This window comes from Chanos chanos, chromosome 6 (genome assembly GCF_902362185.1).
Source record: "Chanos chanos chromosome 6, fChaCha1.1, whole genome shotgun sequence".
NCBI lineage: Eukaryota > Metazoa > Chordata > Actinopteri > Gonorynchiformes > Chanidae > Chanos > Chanos chanos.
In genome coordinates this window covers 6,558,041-6,573,040 of record NC_044500.1, presented here as the reverse complement: position 1 = coordinate 6,573,040, position 15,000 = coordinate 6,558,041, and the positions used below count along the sequence as shown (strand labels likewise).

The 15,000-nt window shown below is 43.7% G+C and overlaps 2 protein-coding genes across 2 annotated transcripts in view; both read right to left on the bottom strand.

Annotated features, from left to right (window-relative positions):
• Positions 1–3,184: 3,184 nt before the first annotated feature.
• On the bottom strand, positions 3,185–6,888 carry LOC115814115 (probable G-protein coupled receptor 83). Its single transcript, XM_030776839.1, has 4 exons — positions 6,496–6,888; positions 5,977–6,102; positions 4,476–4,609; positions 3,185–3,854 (listed from the first exon to the last, which is right to left on the bottom strand). Exons 1-4 carry the CDS (start codon positions 6,886–6,888, stop codon positions 3,185–3,187), a joined length of 1,323 nt encoding a protein of 440 aa, XP_030632699.1.
• Positions 6,889–10,201: 3,313 nt separating this feature from the next.
• mre11a (MRE11 homolog A, double strand break repair nuclease) overlaps positions 10,202–15,000 on the bottom strand; it is a 35,219-nt gene continuing 30,420 nt past the window's right edge. Inside the window, exons 17-20 of the mRNA XM_030776836.1 lie at positions 12,091–12,218; positions 11,813–11,880; positions 11,036–11,120; positions 10,202–10,249 (exon numbers count right to left, since the gene is read on the bottom strand). Of these exons, the coding sequence (XP_030632696.1) occupies positions 10,202–10,249; positions 11,036–11,120; positions 11,813–11,880; positions 12,091–12,218 (329 nt within the window). The remainder of the gene's footprint in view (positions 10,250–11,035; positions 11,121–11,812; positions 11,881–12,090; positions 12,219–15,000) is intronic.

The window sequence follows — 15,000 nt, the reverse complement described above, 5'->3', positions numbered from 1 at the left end:
AGCTTTTTGATGATGTTTTGCTCTTACCGGCTTCCCTCTGTCTCTGGATCTTCAGACAGCATCAAACACTTCTATTTAATCAGAGGACGTCAGCCAAGAGAGGCCACATGCTCCCAGAGTACGAGAGAGAGAAAGAGTTACATCTGTACCATTAACCTTCACTTACCACAAAGAGAGAGAGAGAGAGAGAGAGAGAGAATTCAAAGTGGTCGCAGAAACAGAAGGGAGAAAGAGAGAAAAAGAGGGGAGAGCGATCATAAAGAGTTTTTGAAATGAAAGTTGTTTTTTTGTGTTTTTTCTTTTGCTGGAGCATAAAAAAATGAACGAATTTCAGTCAAAGGCACAAACAGCCTCTGTTTGCCTAACTGATTAAGACTGACATTTAGAACAGAAGCTCACGCTTAGGACGTGAAAAAAACAATATCATGTTGACTGACAGCCACTTTACAAGTAGGATTTTTTTTTTTTAAAGGAAAGTTTAAAAAGGGAAGTCAATTTAAAATTCTGTTCAGCAACAATCAGTTAGAACATCTGAACTCACTGTTTTCAGTGTCATTTGTTTGTTTGCCGTCAGTTCTGAAACCGTAGACGGTGCAGCAAATATCCTTTAGCTGATGCACAATTGTATGATCTTTACTCTTAAACTGTTGAAGTTTAGCTCTGTTTTTCTTGGTCCCAATAGCCAAATATTCACTTCTTCATCTCTCACTCACTCATTATCTACGCCGCTTATCCTAATTAGGGTCACGGGGTGGGGTGGGGGGGGGGTGGGGGGTGCTGGAGTCTACCCCAGGGCAGACACACAGACCATCTCCAATACGCCTAACCTGCATGTCTTTGGACTGTGTGAGGAAACCGACGCAGACACAGGGAGAACATGCAAACTCCACACAGAAAGGACCCTTCTTGCTGTGAGGCGACAGCGCTACCCGCTACACCACCATGCCGCCCCTGCTGTGTTCACGTTTGGCTGAAACAAAGCCGTGAACATTCCCAGGTTCTCGAGGAGTTGTTTTGACAAATGCTGTTCTAACTGGTGAACATGTCTGACGTCTCTATCTGTAGACCCTGTGAAAGAGGAAGCGTGAAGGAAAACTACAAGGAAACAGTCGTTCAGTTCAGCTATTTCTTTATTGATAGTCACATCACTTCAGCAAAGACCCAGAGACAATTCAATACCACACACACACACACACACACACACACAAAAAAAGACATTCTAGACCAATTCGACGGCAGCATTTGCGTGTCGTTCGGTTATCTTGCAGTCCAAACATCTTGATGGCATTATGTTTGTTTCACTGTATTACCATTCAGTGAATATATAATACATTTATCTATCAAACAACACATTCAACGTTTTATCCTGTTTCCATTACATGTGTGAAACTGAATTGAATTCAGTTCAGTCAATGTGAACAGAATAAGGTTACTTCACAATACATGATGCTTCCTTCCCAGGTGTCATATTTTAAGCCTCGCTGATAATTAATGGCACATCACTGTCTCTAACAGCACATGTGTTTTGCAGTTTTCATAATCTCAATACAGAATGCCATAGCAACAATGTTGCCAAGGTAGAACGAGCAAGGATGAACCTTTTTAAAGTGAACCTGTGCACACTGAAGCAATGTAAACATTAACATTTCATTAATTCTGCTGGTTCCACCTGTCATCAGAGCCAATCATCCAGAGAGTGATTCAGGGGACAGTGCCCCATAATCTGTAATCACCGTCTTTCACCATCTATGTCCACTTTCATAAGCTTGAGTTATACTGATGCAATTATCTTTGCCTCACGCACCACTAACAAGTAAAGAAATTTAGCGCCCCCTATGGGTCAAGATTAAAGAGCACCCAGGTGACTCTCGCACTAGATCGAGTTCGTCCCATTTCCAGCGTTCGCCCGGCATTGGTTCCGCTCTATATATTAACTGCGTTTGTCCATATTCACTTCACCTGATTTACAGTGCGTTCCGGTTTATGTGGTCGTGTAGTTGTTCATTTACACTTGCGAATTTAAAGCATATTCTATTAATTCATTATCATTTATAGCATACCAACACATTGCTGAGAATGTGGTATTATCACATAAAAATGACAGTTTAAGTTCTGAGGGGCATCTAAATAAACAGAATATTCCATGTTTCCAGTTTTCTTTCTTTTCATTTTTTTTTAAAATATTCCCGAGAAACGCTGTTAAATTTCGCCACCTGGAGTCGACTTTCGGAGAGGCTGGTGAGGCAAGCCGTGACCTGACGCCCCCCGCTCATCCAACGTCCAGAAAAGATTACTGTACAAAGGCCAAAGCCAACGTTACTCATGACAGAGGCGCTGAAAAAAAAAAACTCTCAGACCAAAGCGCTCACTGTTTAGCACAACCTGATCGCAGTATTTAAATCTAAAATTACTTTCCAACAACAGCAAAGGAAAAAAAAAACATCATGAAATTTCAAAATAAGTATATAAGTAAAGTACACTGACGTTCAAATAACAATATTAAAAGTGTTATATTCTGACAGGGCGGTACAGCAAAAGACCATCTGAACACAATTTTTAAAACACTCGCTACCGTCATTAAACACAGTGTTTGTGACAATGCTGGCTCTTTGTGATTTAAGGCAGTGAAAATGTTAATGAGTCTTCCAACATCAATAAAGAACAGTGGTCCTTGTCAGTGATCTTTGACCCTTTTGTTGACCTCTGACGATGACACCTCTTCATTACAGTTCGCACAATGTGTTTATACAGGAGAACTTTGACGTTCGTGAACCAGACTGAAATGCATAAACAAGCTGACACAAATTTTAAAACACAGGATGAAATATACATTATATATTTACATAAACTTTGCACAAAGTATATGATGTCTAACTGAGTGCTCTAAAAATGAGCCTGTGTAAAATTATAATTTAATGTCCTTAAAAGATACAAGAGATTTTTTTCCTCATGTGAACATAAACATCATAAATGCTTTCAGCCGCTAATACAATCCCTATCTTACATATCAAACATTTTACAGGGCCCAGGAAAAATCCATATATCAATATTGGTTTGTGTCAAATCTTTTTCAGCGACATCGTTTTTCCTTACAGCTCCGCCAGTCTCCTTCAGATAAACATCAGAGCCGGACTTTGTGTGTGCCTCATAAGAAACGGCGGCTCAATACACAGACCCCTTCAGTTCAGCTGGCGGCCACAATAGGCTCCACCGAGAGGATGTCCGTCTTCCCTGATTGGGCGAGTGAAGCCGACCTGAGGGCGTGGCTACCTTTGGGATTGGACTGTTGCGAGGAGCCCTGGCTCTCTGGCCAGGCTGTCCTTCGGCAGGCCGCGCAGGGCGGAGCCATCTGATCGGGCCCCTCCCCCTGTCCCACGTTTCCTCTGCCCCTCCCCCTTCCCCGACCGTGTCTGCACATGCCCAGTAGGTACGTGAGTTCGGCCCTGAAGCCTTGGTTCAGCCAACAGTAGATGAAGGGGTTGTAGCAGGTGGAGCTCATGGCCAACCAGTGGAAACTGAAGTAAATGGCATTGTTGGACTGAATGGCCTGACTGGACAACAACACCACGTAACAGTTCAATGGAAACCAGCAGATGGCAAACACGGCCACCACCAAAACCAGCATCTTGATGGTCCTCTTCCGTTTCCTTCGCTGCAAAAAGTACTGCTCGCTAGTGACGTCGCCGATGGCGTTACGGCGCCACAGGCGGCGGGCGATGGCCGAGTACGCTGCCGTGATGATGAGGAGGGGCAGAACGTACAACAGGATGAAGGTGGCCAAATCCAGGTACTGCCAGAACAGATCAGAGGGTTCTGGGAAGTCCGGAACACACAGAGAGCGAACTATGTCCTTACTGAAAAGAAGAGAGAGAGTCTATTTCAATATCACATTTATACAGAGGGTTCAGACAGAGAGAGAGAGAGAGTGAGTGAGTTGAGGAGTTAAGATGGAATATAAGAGAGAAAAAATGAGAAGAGCACAGAGAGAGAGAGAGAGAGAGAGAGAGAGAGAGAGAGAGAGAGAGAGAGAGAGAGAGGGTTGGTATAATGAGGAGGGATAAGAGGAAATCCGGAGCCGCCAATTTTCTTGGAAAAAGAGAAAAAAAAAAGCATTTGGGATGTAAGGGATGATACACAGGACATGCAGCTGTCTTCTGAGTGCCTCTGATATCTTTTAATGGATTCTTCAAACTGCAGCTTAAAAAGAGCCATTGGATCAGAACATTCTCTGTTTTATGAATCATACAATTCCCTTTTCTCTGAATGCTTGGATGCATCGGTAGTCCACAGACCAGAAGTTCAGCTACATATTCAACCCCTCTCCCCATTAAATTTTTCATCAGTCCATCAGTTGTTGTACACATATCCATTATGCACATGCAGAGACACGTGCATGCACTCGCACACACACACACATATGCGGGCGGGCACACAAACGCACACACAGACACACACACACACACACAAAGAGCTACCTGTAGACGAAAGTGAAGAGTTTCTGGTAGATGGCGTGAGGCAGAGAGAAACAGCTGGCCATGAGCCAGATGAAGATGATGCAGACCACGCCCTGTCCGGTACACATCCTCGGCTTCAGCGGGTACAGAATCACCTACACACACACACACACACACACACACACACCCAAGAGAACGTATCAGTGGAGCACTCACTGCCTGTCTCTCTCTTTCTCTCTGTCTTTCTCTCTCTCTACCTGCCTACCTACCCCTCTCCTGCAAACACTCCCTTCTTCACTCTGATACATACATACATACCATTTATAGACACACAAAACTGATTTAATAAACATTAAAAAACTTGAATGCCAAAGATAATGGTTAATAATCTTGAAAAGCAGAAGACAGTCACTTAAGCACCACGTAAAAAAAAAAAAAAAAGAAAGAAAGAAAAAAAAAATCTTTATCCCGTAAATGTTTATTCCCCCATTACGGTAACGATGACCAGACATCATTTTCAAACATTTTCCAAACAATTCTCAAGTCATTCACAGTCAAGTGAAAGTCACGTTTATGGTCACAAGTCCTAAGTCATATCTGAAGTCTCTTTGGGTAACTCCACAAAGAACTGCTTTCTTATTAAGTTCCCCGTGAACTCAGTTCCTCTCATTTCTCTCATGCTAGTGGGATGAGTCGGTCATCAGGAGAAGAACTGCAGGTGGCCAATCTTCTGTCAGAGAATGGGAACCCATTTTTCCAGAACATACCACATCATCGCTAACCCAGTTTCCCTTCATCTCTCATCCTCAAAGACGATAAAAAAAACCCCTATTCAACTGTGGTGATTATTACTGGGACTAGACGGGTTTTATACTATGATGACACAGGTTGGTTTTTCTGCTTAATTTGACTTGAATTTGTACATGTTGGAAGTCGCTCTGGATAAGAGTCTACAAATATAAAGCGAAACTTTACGTGAGCGAAGTTTGAATTTCAGATGTGTGACAGGATTCACGAAGAGCTAAGAACAGCTGCGACTGTAAATCACCATTTGCAAATCAGCGCCGGATAATCTAATCCTGACAAGTTTGGCATGAATTTAATCCCACAACAATGTCATGCACATTCTGGATCCGGAGAAATAGGTGTTTCAGTTTTTAAAAAGTTTTTCATGTCCAGAGAGCTTAAGCCCCGGGTCTCCATTCTACATCTTTTCATGGAAACACATTGTAGTTCTCAGATCAGGAGTTGAAACATTGTTTTAGAAAGTATTCGTAAATGACTGCACATTGTTTTAATGTTTTTGTCCAGTCCTGATTGGTAAATTACTACAGGCAATTCCCTGAAAATTCCTAGTGAAAGTAATAAAACATTTGATGATGTTCCACTTGAGGACGTGTCAAATGGAGTGATGGGTCAGTTTACATGCAACTGGAGTGTGACTCGTTTCAAGTCCCGAGCTCGAGGCGCTTCTGCTGCAGTATGGTGCGTCTAAGCATGATTTATGTAAACGTGTGTGTACCTGTCGCCTGTCCAGCGCTATAGCAGTGAGGGTCAGCGTTGACACATGTAATGAGCAGTATTGCACGAATCGACTAATGTGACACATGCCTCTCCCGAACATCCAAGTGCTGTTCACAAACCGCACCTGCAAAACCGCAGACAGACTGTTTACAGGACAGGAAACAAAGACATAAATAAACAAATACCTCACAGAGTCATTAGCAGATTGTGGTGGGTTCTTTTTAACTACACAGACACAATCACTGGCGCGCAGCGACGCGACAGGACCAGTGGAACAATCAATCATTTATTCAGTCCAGCATGAACAGCCGGCAATTTATATTCTCTCTGCTGACTTCTCAAGGACTGATTAGTCTAATCCGTGAGAGTCACAGACCTACCAGACACGCAAAAAAAAACAAAACCCTGAACTAATTAAAAGTGGCTCTGCTTTTGCCAATCAGTGCAGCGTAAGAAAACCATATAACGCTCCAGTTTTAAATACAGCAATCTGGTGTCATAAAACGTATGCTCGTACCAGAGTGAACGGCGTGTTCAGCAACGTTATCAGAATATCAGCAATAGCAAGATTGACGATGAAGAGACTTGTTGCTGAGTGCATGCGCTTGTTTTTAATAACCACATGGCACACGAGGATGTTTCCAAACAGAGAGATGAAGATAATGACGGAATAGGCGAAGATCAGCAGAGCTTTCACTGTGGCGTGCTGGGATTCTCCTCCGTGCCGTTTCTTCCCGACTAGAGAGCGCCAGTCTGCGAGTGTGCTGTCATCCAGCGCGTAAAGTCTCGAGCGGTTTCCAACCGCCTCGAAAATCCCTTCGAGGAGCGAGGCATTGAACGTTTGCGCTCCAACTTGCCCCAGACTGGCGGTCAAATACGCAAGAGAAAATACCATGGAACTCCCGTGCATTTCTTCGCAGTAGTTATCGCAAGTTTGCTTTTTAGTTACCGCAGGGTTCCCTGTGTCACGGAAATCATGGTGGATTGCATTCTATGAGGATTTCGACATTAGAGTGGGTCAAACTGCGGTGCATCTTTCCTCTATGGATTCAAGTGTTGTGGGCGCGTGGCAACTTCTGCTGCGCAACTGCTTTTAAAAACAACAGCGCCCCGCCATCGGGTGCCTAGTACTGTCTTGTTATTGGCCAGATATTGGTTATCGTGACATTCACAAGAGCACTCTCCCGCCCCCCATGCTCCCTCCTCCATTCATTTGAGCCTTCCCCGTTTTAGTCAAGTCGGTCACGGAGCTAGTTTACGCCTCAAAGTAATCCGAAAAACTATTCAATGAATCAATGAATCAATGAATGAATTAGTCAGTCAGCCAAGTACTCATTCGGTGGGTCAAACGAAAGAAATCGTGGAAATAAAGACAAACAGCCAGACTAAATTAGTTTAATGAGATCTAATCACAAGGAATTATTCCATATGCTTCTCTTTTCTTCTTTAAGAATACCAGTTTTTCAAATTTAGCTCTCTTCATTTTGTCCCTTTTCAGTTTTCCCTCCTCGTGAGTCCTCACACAAAAGCGCCGTGGCAACTGTTCCTGATGAGCAAAACTCTTTTACAGCTGAGGTCTACGACGCAAATTATGTCAAAATCCATGGAATACATCAATAGGCAACTCGCCTTAGGAACCAGGCACTGCTATGAGGGAACAGGGAGGAAAAGAAACAGATTTGAAACAACGGTTTTCTCTCTTCATTTGTTTTCCTCACTCCAGTGATTTTCCCAGAAGAGACAAAGAGACAACACCGGGGGCACCAGTCGAGTTAGTTGTATAATTTGACCACACACACACACACACACAGTGCACCAGTCGCATTACACAACAGGACCCTTAGTAATCAGAAAAAGAGATGGATAATCTTGTTTATGCCAATTTGGGCACCCCGAGGGACATCATTCAGTGGACATAACACATACAAAAAGTGTGCACTCTGTCTCACAAATACACAGCGAGGGTCTCAGGGACAAACCGACTCTCACTCAGGCGCTCTTTCACTCTGCAGGGGGAGAGAGAGAGAGAGAGAGAGAGAGAGAGAGAGAGAGAGAGAGAGAGAGAGAGAGAGAGAGAGAGCTAAGGCCCAAAACACCAAAGAGTACACCAGTGTATGAATAATGACCTCATAAAGAAAAGATCAAAGGCAAATTAAAAATTATCCAAATTAAAGCCAGATCATGACGTCCGCTAAACAGGACACCGTGAAAACCAAAAGGAGAGAGAATATCTATCCCTCAAACGGAATCGGTGACATTTAAAACAGATTGATTCTGAACGTTATTTTTTTTTTCCGTCAGAATAGTTATTAGCTAAACCTCCACGTCAGCGGAAATGACACCTTAAAAATAAATAAATAAATAAATAAATAAATAAAAATTATTAAAACAAAATGACATACCTGTTTGATATTCATGACTAGAGCCAGAAAAGACCATTTGTGTCTGAAGCAGTGACTCAGAGAGTGGGCTCTGTCTTCTAACAGATGAGTCTATAATGAACATGAGCCCAAGAGCAGAACGGCAAACAGAAAGACCTGTGTTTTTAAATAGCAGAGGGATTGGTCATCAGTGCCGTTCTGGTTCACAACCACTGATAGATGGTAAAATAATCATTTTAAACACAATGAATATCGCCCTTAAAATTCAGCTATTTCAGACGCTAATAGGAATTCAAGGCTAGTGGTTTTGAGCCTTTTTTTTTTTTTTCAGAAGTTTTGAGGATATAAAGTGTGTGGACTATCCCTCGCATTACTCTAAAAATCACAGTCAAATGAGAGAAAAAGTCTAATTGGTCTGTACTGGTCTGCAGGTGTTGACTTCAGTGGTTCAGTACTTGCACGTTGAAGGTGCTGAGCCGATTGGAGAGAGGCACACTGTAGATGGTAACTGTCTTTGCTCATCGAAATTAGACTTTTGAGCATTTGCTGCAAAGTAAATATGACCTTCTAGAGCAGGCAGTGTGGAGGATCCCAACCACCTACCAGTGCTACTTGACCCTGACATGGAAAATGTCACCCTTTCACTGACGTCACAGCTAGTGTTGATCTCACGCATCAGGAGAGGAAAGAAATCCATGCAAGAAAATGTAATTAACAGCTTCAGAACATTTAATAGCAGATTAACTTTACACAAACACATATAACCTTCACCAGAGTTATTTGTTGAGTGGGAACAGGTTTCACTGTATGTGTGTGTGTGTGTGTGTTTTGTGTGTTGCAGCCCAATGTTCTTATTCTCGACACACACGCGTAATGTTTTCTTAATGTCACTCATTAAATGGAAAAGCAGTCAAACCCCCCCCACACACACACGTACATGTACAAACAAACAAACACACACTTTCCGCTAACACGCAGAGTGTCATGGAGTGTTTCTGACGGCATACTGTGGTCCTTCGCCCTGTGAAAGTAATCTGGTTCTGATTCAGAGTCCAATAATCGGCCTGCAGACGCAGCGGGACGCTGCCTTGTTTGGTTCTGTTTGTTTGTTTGTTTGTTTGTTTGTTTATTTGTTTGTTGACCACCCAGAACAGAAATATCAGACAAAATATCGAGGCGGCGCGTCGTCATCAAGGCGCAGTGCGTAGGCCGACTCATTCAGAACCTTCCGGTACTGGCTTCCAATGAACAAACTGGGAGGTGTAGCGCAGACAGCGGACACAGAGAGGGGATATGAGCTGTTTCCAGTGTGACTCAGGGTTTTTAATATTAAAACCGTGTAATGTGGAAAATCTGCTGATTGAGAACAGAGATACATTTAAAATGAGCGCAAAGGATGAAAAAAAAAACAAAAAAACAAAAATAAACGCCTCGCGCAGAACAAACAGGACACACAGCTGCAAGGGCGGAAAGCCATCGTACTTACATCATCATTACAAATTCTGATGAGCGTGCGATTTTAGCCCACAGAAATAATGCCACCCCATAATTCCCATTGCTGTGAGAAAATTAAGTTACGACTGGCTCACGATGCAGCTTACAACAATGCAGTTCCAGTGGGAGCTCCTCTGGAAGGTCACCGTGTGTCGCAGAATCATTGTTCATCAGTCTCTTTTGCAAGAACTGCAATTAGCAAAGTCCAAAGTCCATGAGGGGTGGGAGGGGCTAACTGAAAACAAACCTAATGTCATAAAAAGGGGAGGGGCTAACTGAAAACAAACCTTATGTCATAAAAAGGGGAGGGGTCACAACAATGTGCAGGGTGCAACTGTGTTATCTAAATTATCGCCTTCCCCGTCGACTCGATCCTTTAAACGGGTCAAACTCCTCCTGGGAAGCAGAGGAAGACAGAGAGAGGGCGGGGGAGTGCGAGAGAGAGAGAGAGAGAGAGAGAGAGAGAGAGAAAGAGAAAGCTGAGTCAGTAACCACTTGTTCATGACTAATGATCTCAGATGGGATGATCAGAGGGACTTTATTTATGGTACCACCACATTATCTACTAAGGCAACAGGATATTATAGGATAGGATAGGATATTATTAAGTTAAGTTAAGTTTCTGTGATTGCACACACACACTGTGAACAGTGAATTTGTCCTCTGCATTTAACCCATCCAACACACCAGTAGTGAACACACAACAGACGCAGGATATGAAGATGCAGGATAGACGTAGGATATGAAAATCCCTCAGAAAGAATGAGATGTGAAATTTGACACTGGAGCTGTGGCTGTAATGCACTGTTTGGGTATTTAGTTTGTGTGTGAGTGTGTGTGTATATATATATATGTGTGTGTGTGTGTGTGTGTGTGTGTCTGTGTATATGTGTGTGTGTGTGTGAGTGTGTGTGTGTGTGTGTGTTTGTGTGTGAGTGTGTGTGTGAGTGTGTGTGTGTGTGTGTGTGTATATGTGTGTGTGTGTGTGTGTGTGTGAGTGTGTGTGTGTGAGTGTGTGTGTGTGTGTGTGTGTTTGTGTGTGAGTGTGTGTGTGTGTGTGTGTTTGTGAGTGTGTGTGTGTGTGTGTGTGTGTGTGTGTGTGTGTTTGTGAGTGTGTATGTGTGTGTGTGTGTGTGTGTGTGTGTGTTAGAATGTACACAGGACGACGCTTGTAGCTCTTACCTCATCGTCGTCTTCAAAACACACCCCTTTATACGTCTGGCTCTGACTCTGTGAGCTGCGGCTACTGGAGGCAGCGGAGGCTGGCCTGCAAAACAGCGAGGTCAGAGGTCACTTCCATTCCACTTCCTGTCAACTTTAACATCACCCGCCGTGTTCGGCAGAATCCCGCGTTCGTAAACGCCAACCCAACGGAACGGGGCAGGAGTGAAGAATTGTCTCAGAAAACGATAGGGCTTCACTTCCACGACTGGTTGGTTCGTTGGTTTGTTTGTTTGTTTGTTTGTAAAATTTAAAAAAAAAGTTAATTGGGTTAGAACGAGCCTCAGATATACCCTGCAGCATTCTTATGTAATATTTTTTGGAATATGAATTCATTCACATGATGTTTTTTGTTTTTCTATATGTCCAAACTACTTCACTCAAAAACTCACTCACATTCAGAGACAGCGGTCAAGAGACCAGAAGGGGAAAGAGGTTTATCTATCTCAGCCACGTCGTCGACAAAGGTGTCTGATTGTGATAGAGAAATATGTGAAACACTTTACCTGTATTGGGAAAATTGCACATGGAAATTATGTTTCTTGAAAAACCCACTGTATTTTCCTTACTGTGAGTTCCAACAGAAAAACAGACACAAGGCTACATATGCTCACACACACGCTTACTCGCACATTCACTCTCACACACACACTCACACAGACACACACACACACACGCACGCACACCCACCCACGCACGCACGCACGCACGCACACACACACACACACACATACGTACCTTTGTGTAGGCTTGGATGTCTTCACTGGGTAAATGTCTTCATCTGATTCATCATCATCGATAATTATCTGCAGAGACAGCAGGTGGAGGGGACAGATCAAACAGGAGAGCAGAGAGATGGTGGGGGAGGGGAGGGGAGGTAGAGGAGGAGGAGGAGGAGGAGGAGGGGGGGGGAGGGTGAAACATCATTAAACAAGGAGGAGGAGGAGGGAGAGAAAGATAATGGCCCTGTGGTAACCTGAGGGCAGCGTGTTGAAAAGCCAGGAGTGAATGCTCACGTGACCCAGAGCGAGGAACTCTACCCAGGGGCCACTCCGCGCGTGCGGCCCCGACTGGAGCGTCGACGACACGAATAAAGCTGAAACTGAGAGGGAGGCGCACACGTTTTCATTGGACTCATCCTCGACTTACAACCACGAGAGAGACCGCAGGGGGAAGAGATGAGAGAGGAACAGCGCAAAGATGGCGGACGTCAAGAAGAAGGAGGGAAAAAAAAAAAGAAAGAACAGGAGAAAGAGGACAGAGGAGGGAACCCGAGGGCACGTCTGGGACTAAGGTGACACGCCTGGGGTTTGAACTCACAACCAATCAGCTACTATTACTGCACCATTATTATACCTGGCTGCTTTCCAATGTGTGTATATGTATGTGTATGTATGTATGAACCCATCTGCTTGTCGGAATGCCCATCAACCAGTCTGTCTTTGTGTCTATCTACTGGTCTGTCTACCTGTCTATCTACTTGTCTGTCAACCTGTCTGCCTTCTCTCTGTCTACCTGTCTGCCTCTTCCCTTTGTCTACTGACCTGTCTTTCTTTCTGTCTGTCTATCTCAGTCTCGGTCAGTTACCCGACGCCCAGGCTGTCTCAGCTGCGTGGAATCTGTTTAATCAGGAGGTGCTAAGGGACGGAAGAGGAGGTCACATCTCAGTGGAGGAGCCTCTTCACACTTCCATTTAATCCCACAACCAACTCATTTTACGACCCCCCCAGTCCTGAGAGAACAGCTCTCTCATTTCCTCTTCTCTGACGCTGGCCCGGGGAAAGGACTCTAGGACATAACACTCTCTCTCACCGACAGTCCCCAGGTCCTGAGACAAAAAAAAAAAAAAGCTAGCATTTTTTACCAAATCAGTGTTTTACAGGGGGAAATGAGAGATGGGAAAAAAAAATTCCGTCGGTACATGATGTGGTGCAGTCAGACGAAGCTCTCTCTCTCTCTCTCCATCGCCCTCGCCCTCTCTCTCTCTCTCTCTCTCTCTCTCTCTCTCTCTCTCTCCCTCTCCCTCTCCCTCTCCCTCTCCCTCTCTCTCTCTCTCTCTCTCTCTCTCTCTCTCCCTCTCCGTCTCCCTCTCTCTCTCTCTCTCTCCCTCTCTCTCTCTCTCTCTCTCTCTCTCTCGTTCTCTCGTCTCTGAGGCTGTGGCCTGGTGGCCGTACTGGGGGGGGGGGGGGGTGGGGGTGGCACTTGTTGTGACACATTTCCAATCAAAGGTTACAAAGAAAAAGTAATGCTGCTCACTACTGTATGACTCAATGCAGAAAAGACGCCATGCCGCCATCATCAGTCCAGCAGGAGTTTAATAACTTGGAAAAAAAAAAGAAAAGAAAAGAAAAGAAAAGAAAAGAATAAAAGATGATTGGAAGAGGGCGACATGAGTCAAAAAAAACAACAGTGGGAGAAAAAAAAAAAAAAAAGAAACTGGTGTCCCTCATTAAAAGCATCTGTTTTTCCTTATTTCCAGGAATGAGATTCTGCATATTTTATATTTGTTGTACGCTGTTGTTGTTGTTGTTGTTGTTTTTCCTCTAACTCTGACCATGGTGCCACATCACACCCAGCTGTTATAAATACCAAACTTGTGCAGAATTAAAAAAAAAAAAACAAAAAAACCAAAGGTCGTCGCGTCGTTACTGTGAAGTAGCGTTGAAAAGTTTCGTTAACAAACGTGCTGTCATAAAGCAAACTTTCATTTCAACCCACACTGAAGCCGTTGCCACGGCAACGCATCGCCGTCACCTTGGCCACACTGTGGAATGAAGTGGATTCATCGGCAGCATGCGGTGGAATCATATGTCACGACACATCTCAATTCATCTTATTTTCAAACACTGTCATTTGAGCTGTTATTAGGCTATTCTAGGTTTCTTCTTTTTATTCTTCTCTACCCTCTCAGCTTTTCATTAGAGCTTTATACAATTCATCCGCATAAAACTGAAACTTAAAGAGAGGACGACCGAGTTACTCCACTGAGTAATAGTATCACTCATAGTTCAATTAACTTCTAATAAAGACACGTTTACTCAAAAGGACTAAAAACACATCCCACACAAGGCAGTCCGAAATTACCCAGACGCTCTCTCAGAGTTCAGCAGAGGTCTACTGAGCGTGAAAAAAAGGACAGAAACTGCAGTTGCAAACAATGCAAGCCTACATCACCCTGTTTAAACACACATGCACATCCACATAACACATAAACCCACATACACATGTGCAAAGTCATTCATATCAAGTTCACACATCAAAAGAGAGTTAGTGTATTTTTTCCAGTTGGCAGATAATGTGAACTAATAGCTGCTTTCACAATACTGGTAGGAAAAAAAAAAAAAAACTGCACCTCTGGAGGACACAGAGGTACGAGGGCTCGGAGATTAAAAGGACCGTTAGAGGATCGTATTTGATGTCTTTTTTTGCTCAGGAACGGCAAGGTCCCAGCTGACCCGTATGAATATATCTTTATACAGAGCGTCCCACCAGGTCAATGCTAAACCTTCTGCCCTTTTCAATTTTTTTCCCTTTAAAGACCTTAAAGAGTTCCGCCCATGCCCACGACGTTGAGCGTCACGGCAACTTTTTTTTCGACGTTTTTTTCTCAAAAGCTGCGTTTTATTTTCCCCAACCGAAAGGTCGCGAGATACCTCAAATGTTCCTCTTTCGTAACGTGTTGATATTATTGTCTGCCACAAAAAAATGCCTCCTCTGCACAACAATTTACTGGAACATTCCGTTCTGCTCCAGCTTATTCTTATCAATGAAAAGGGGGGAAAAAAAGACATTTTTTTCGTAATTTAAAGCATCTTCTTCTTCTTCTTCTACTTCTCCTTCTTCCTCTTCTTCTTCTTCTTCTCCTTCTTCCTCTTCTTCTTCTTCTTCTCCTTCTTCCTCTTCTTCTTCTTCCTCTTCTTCTCCTT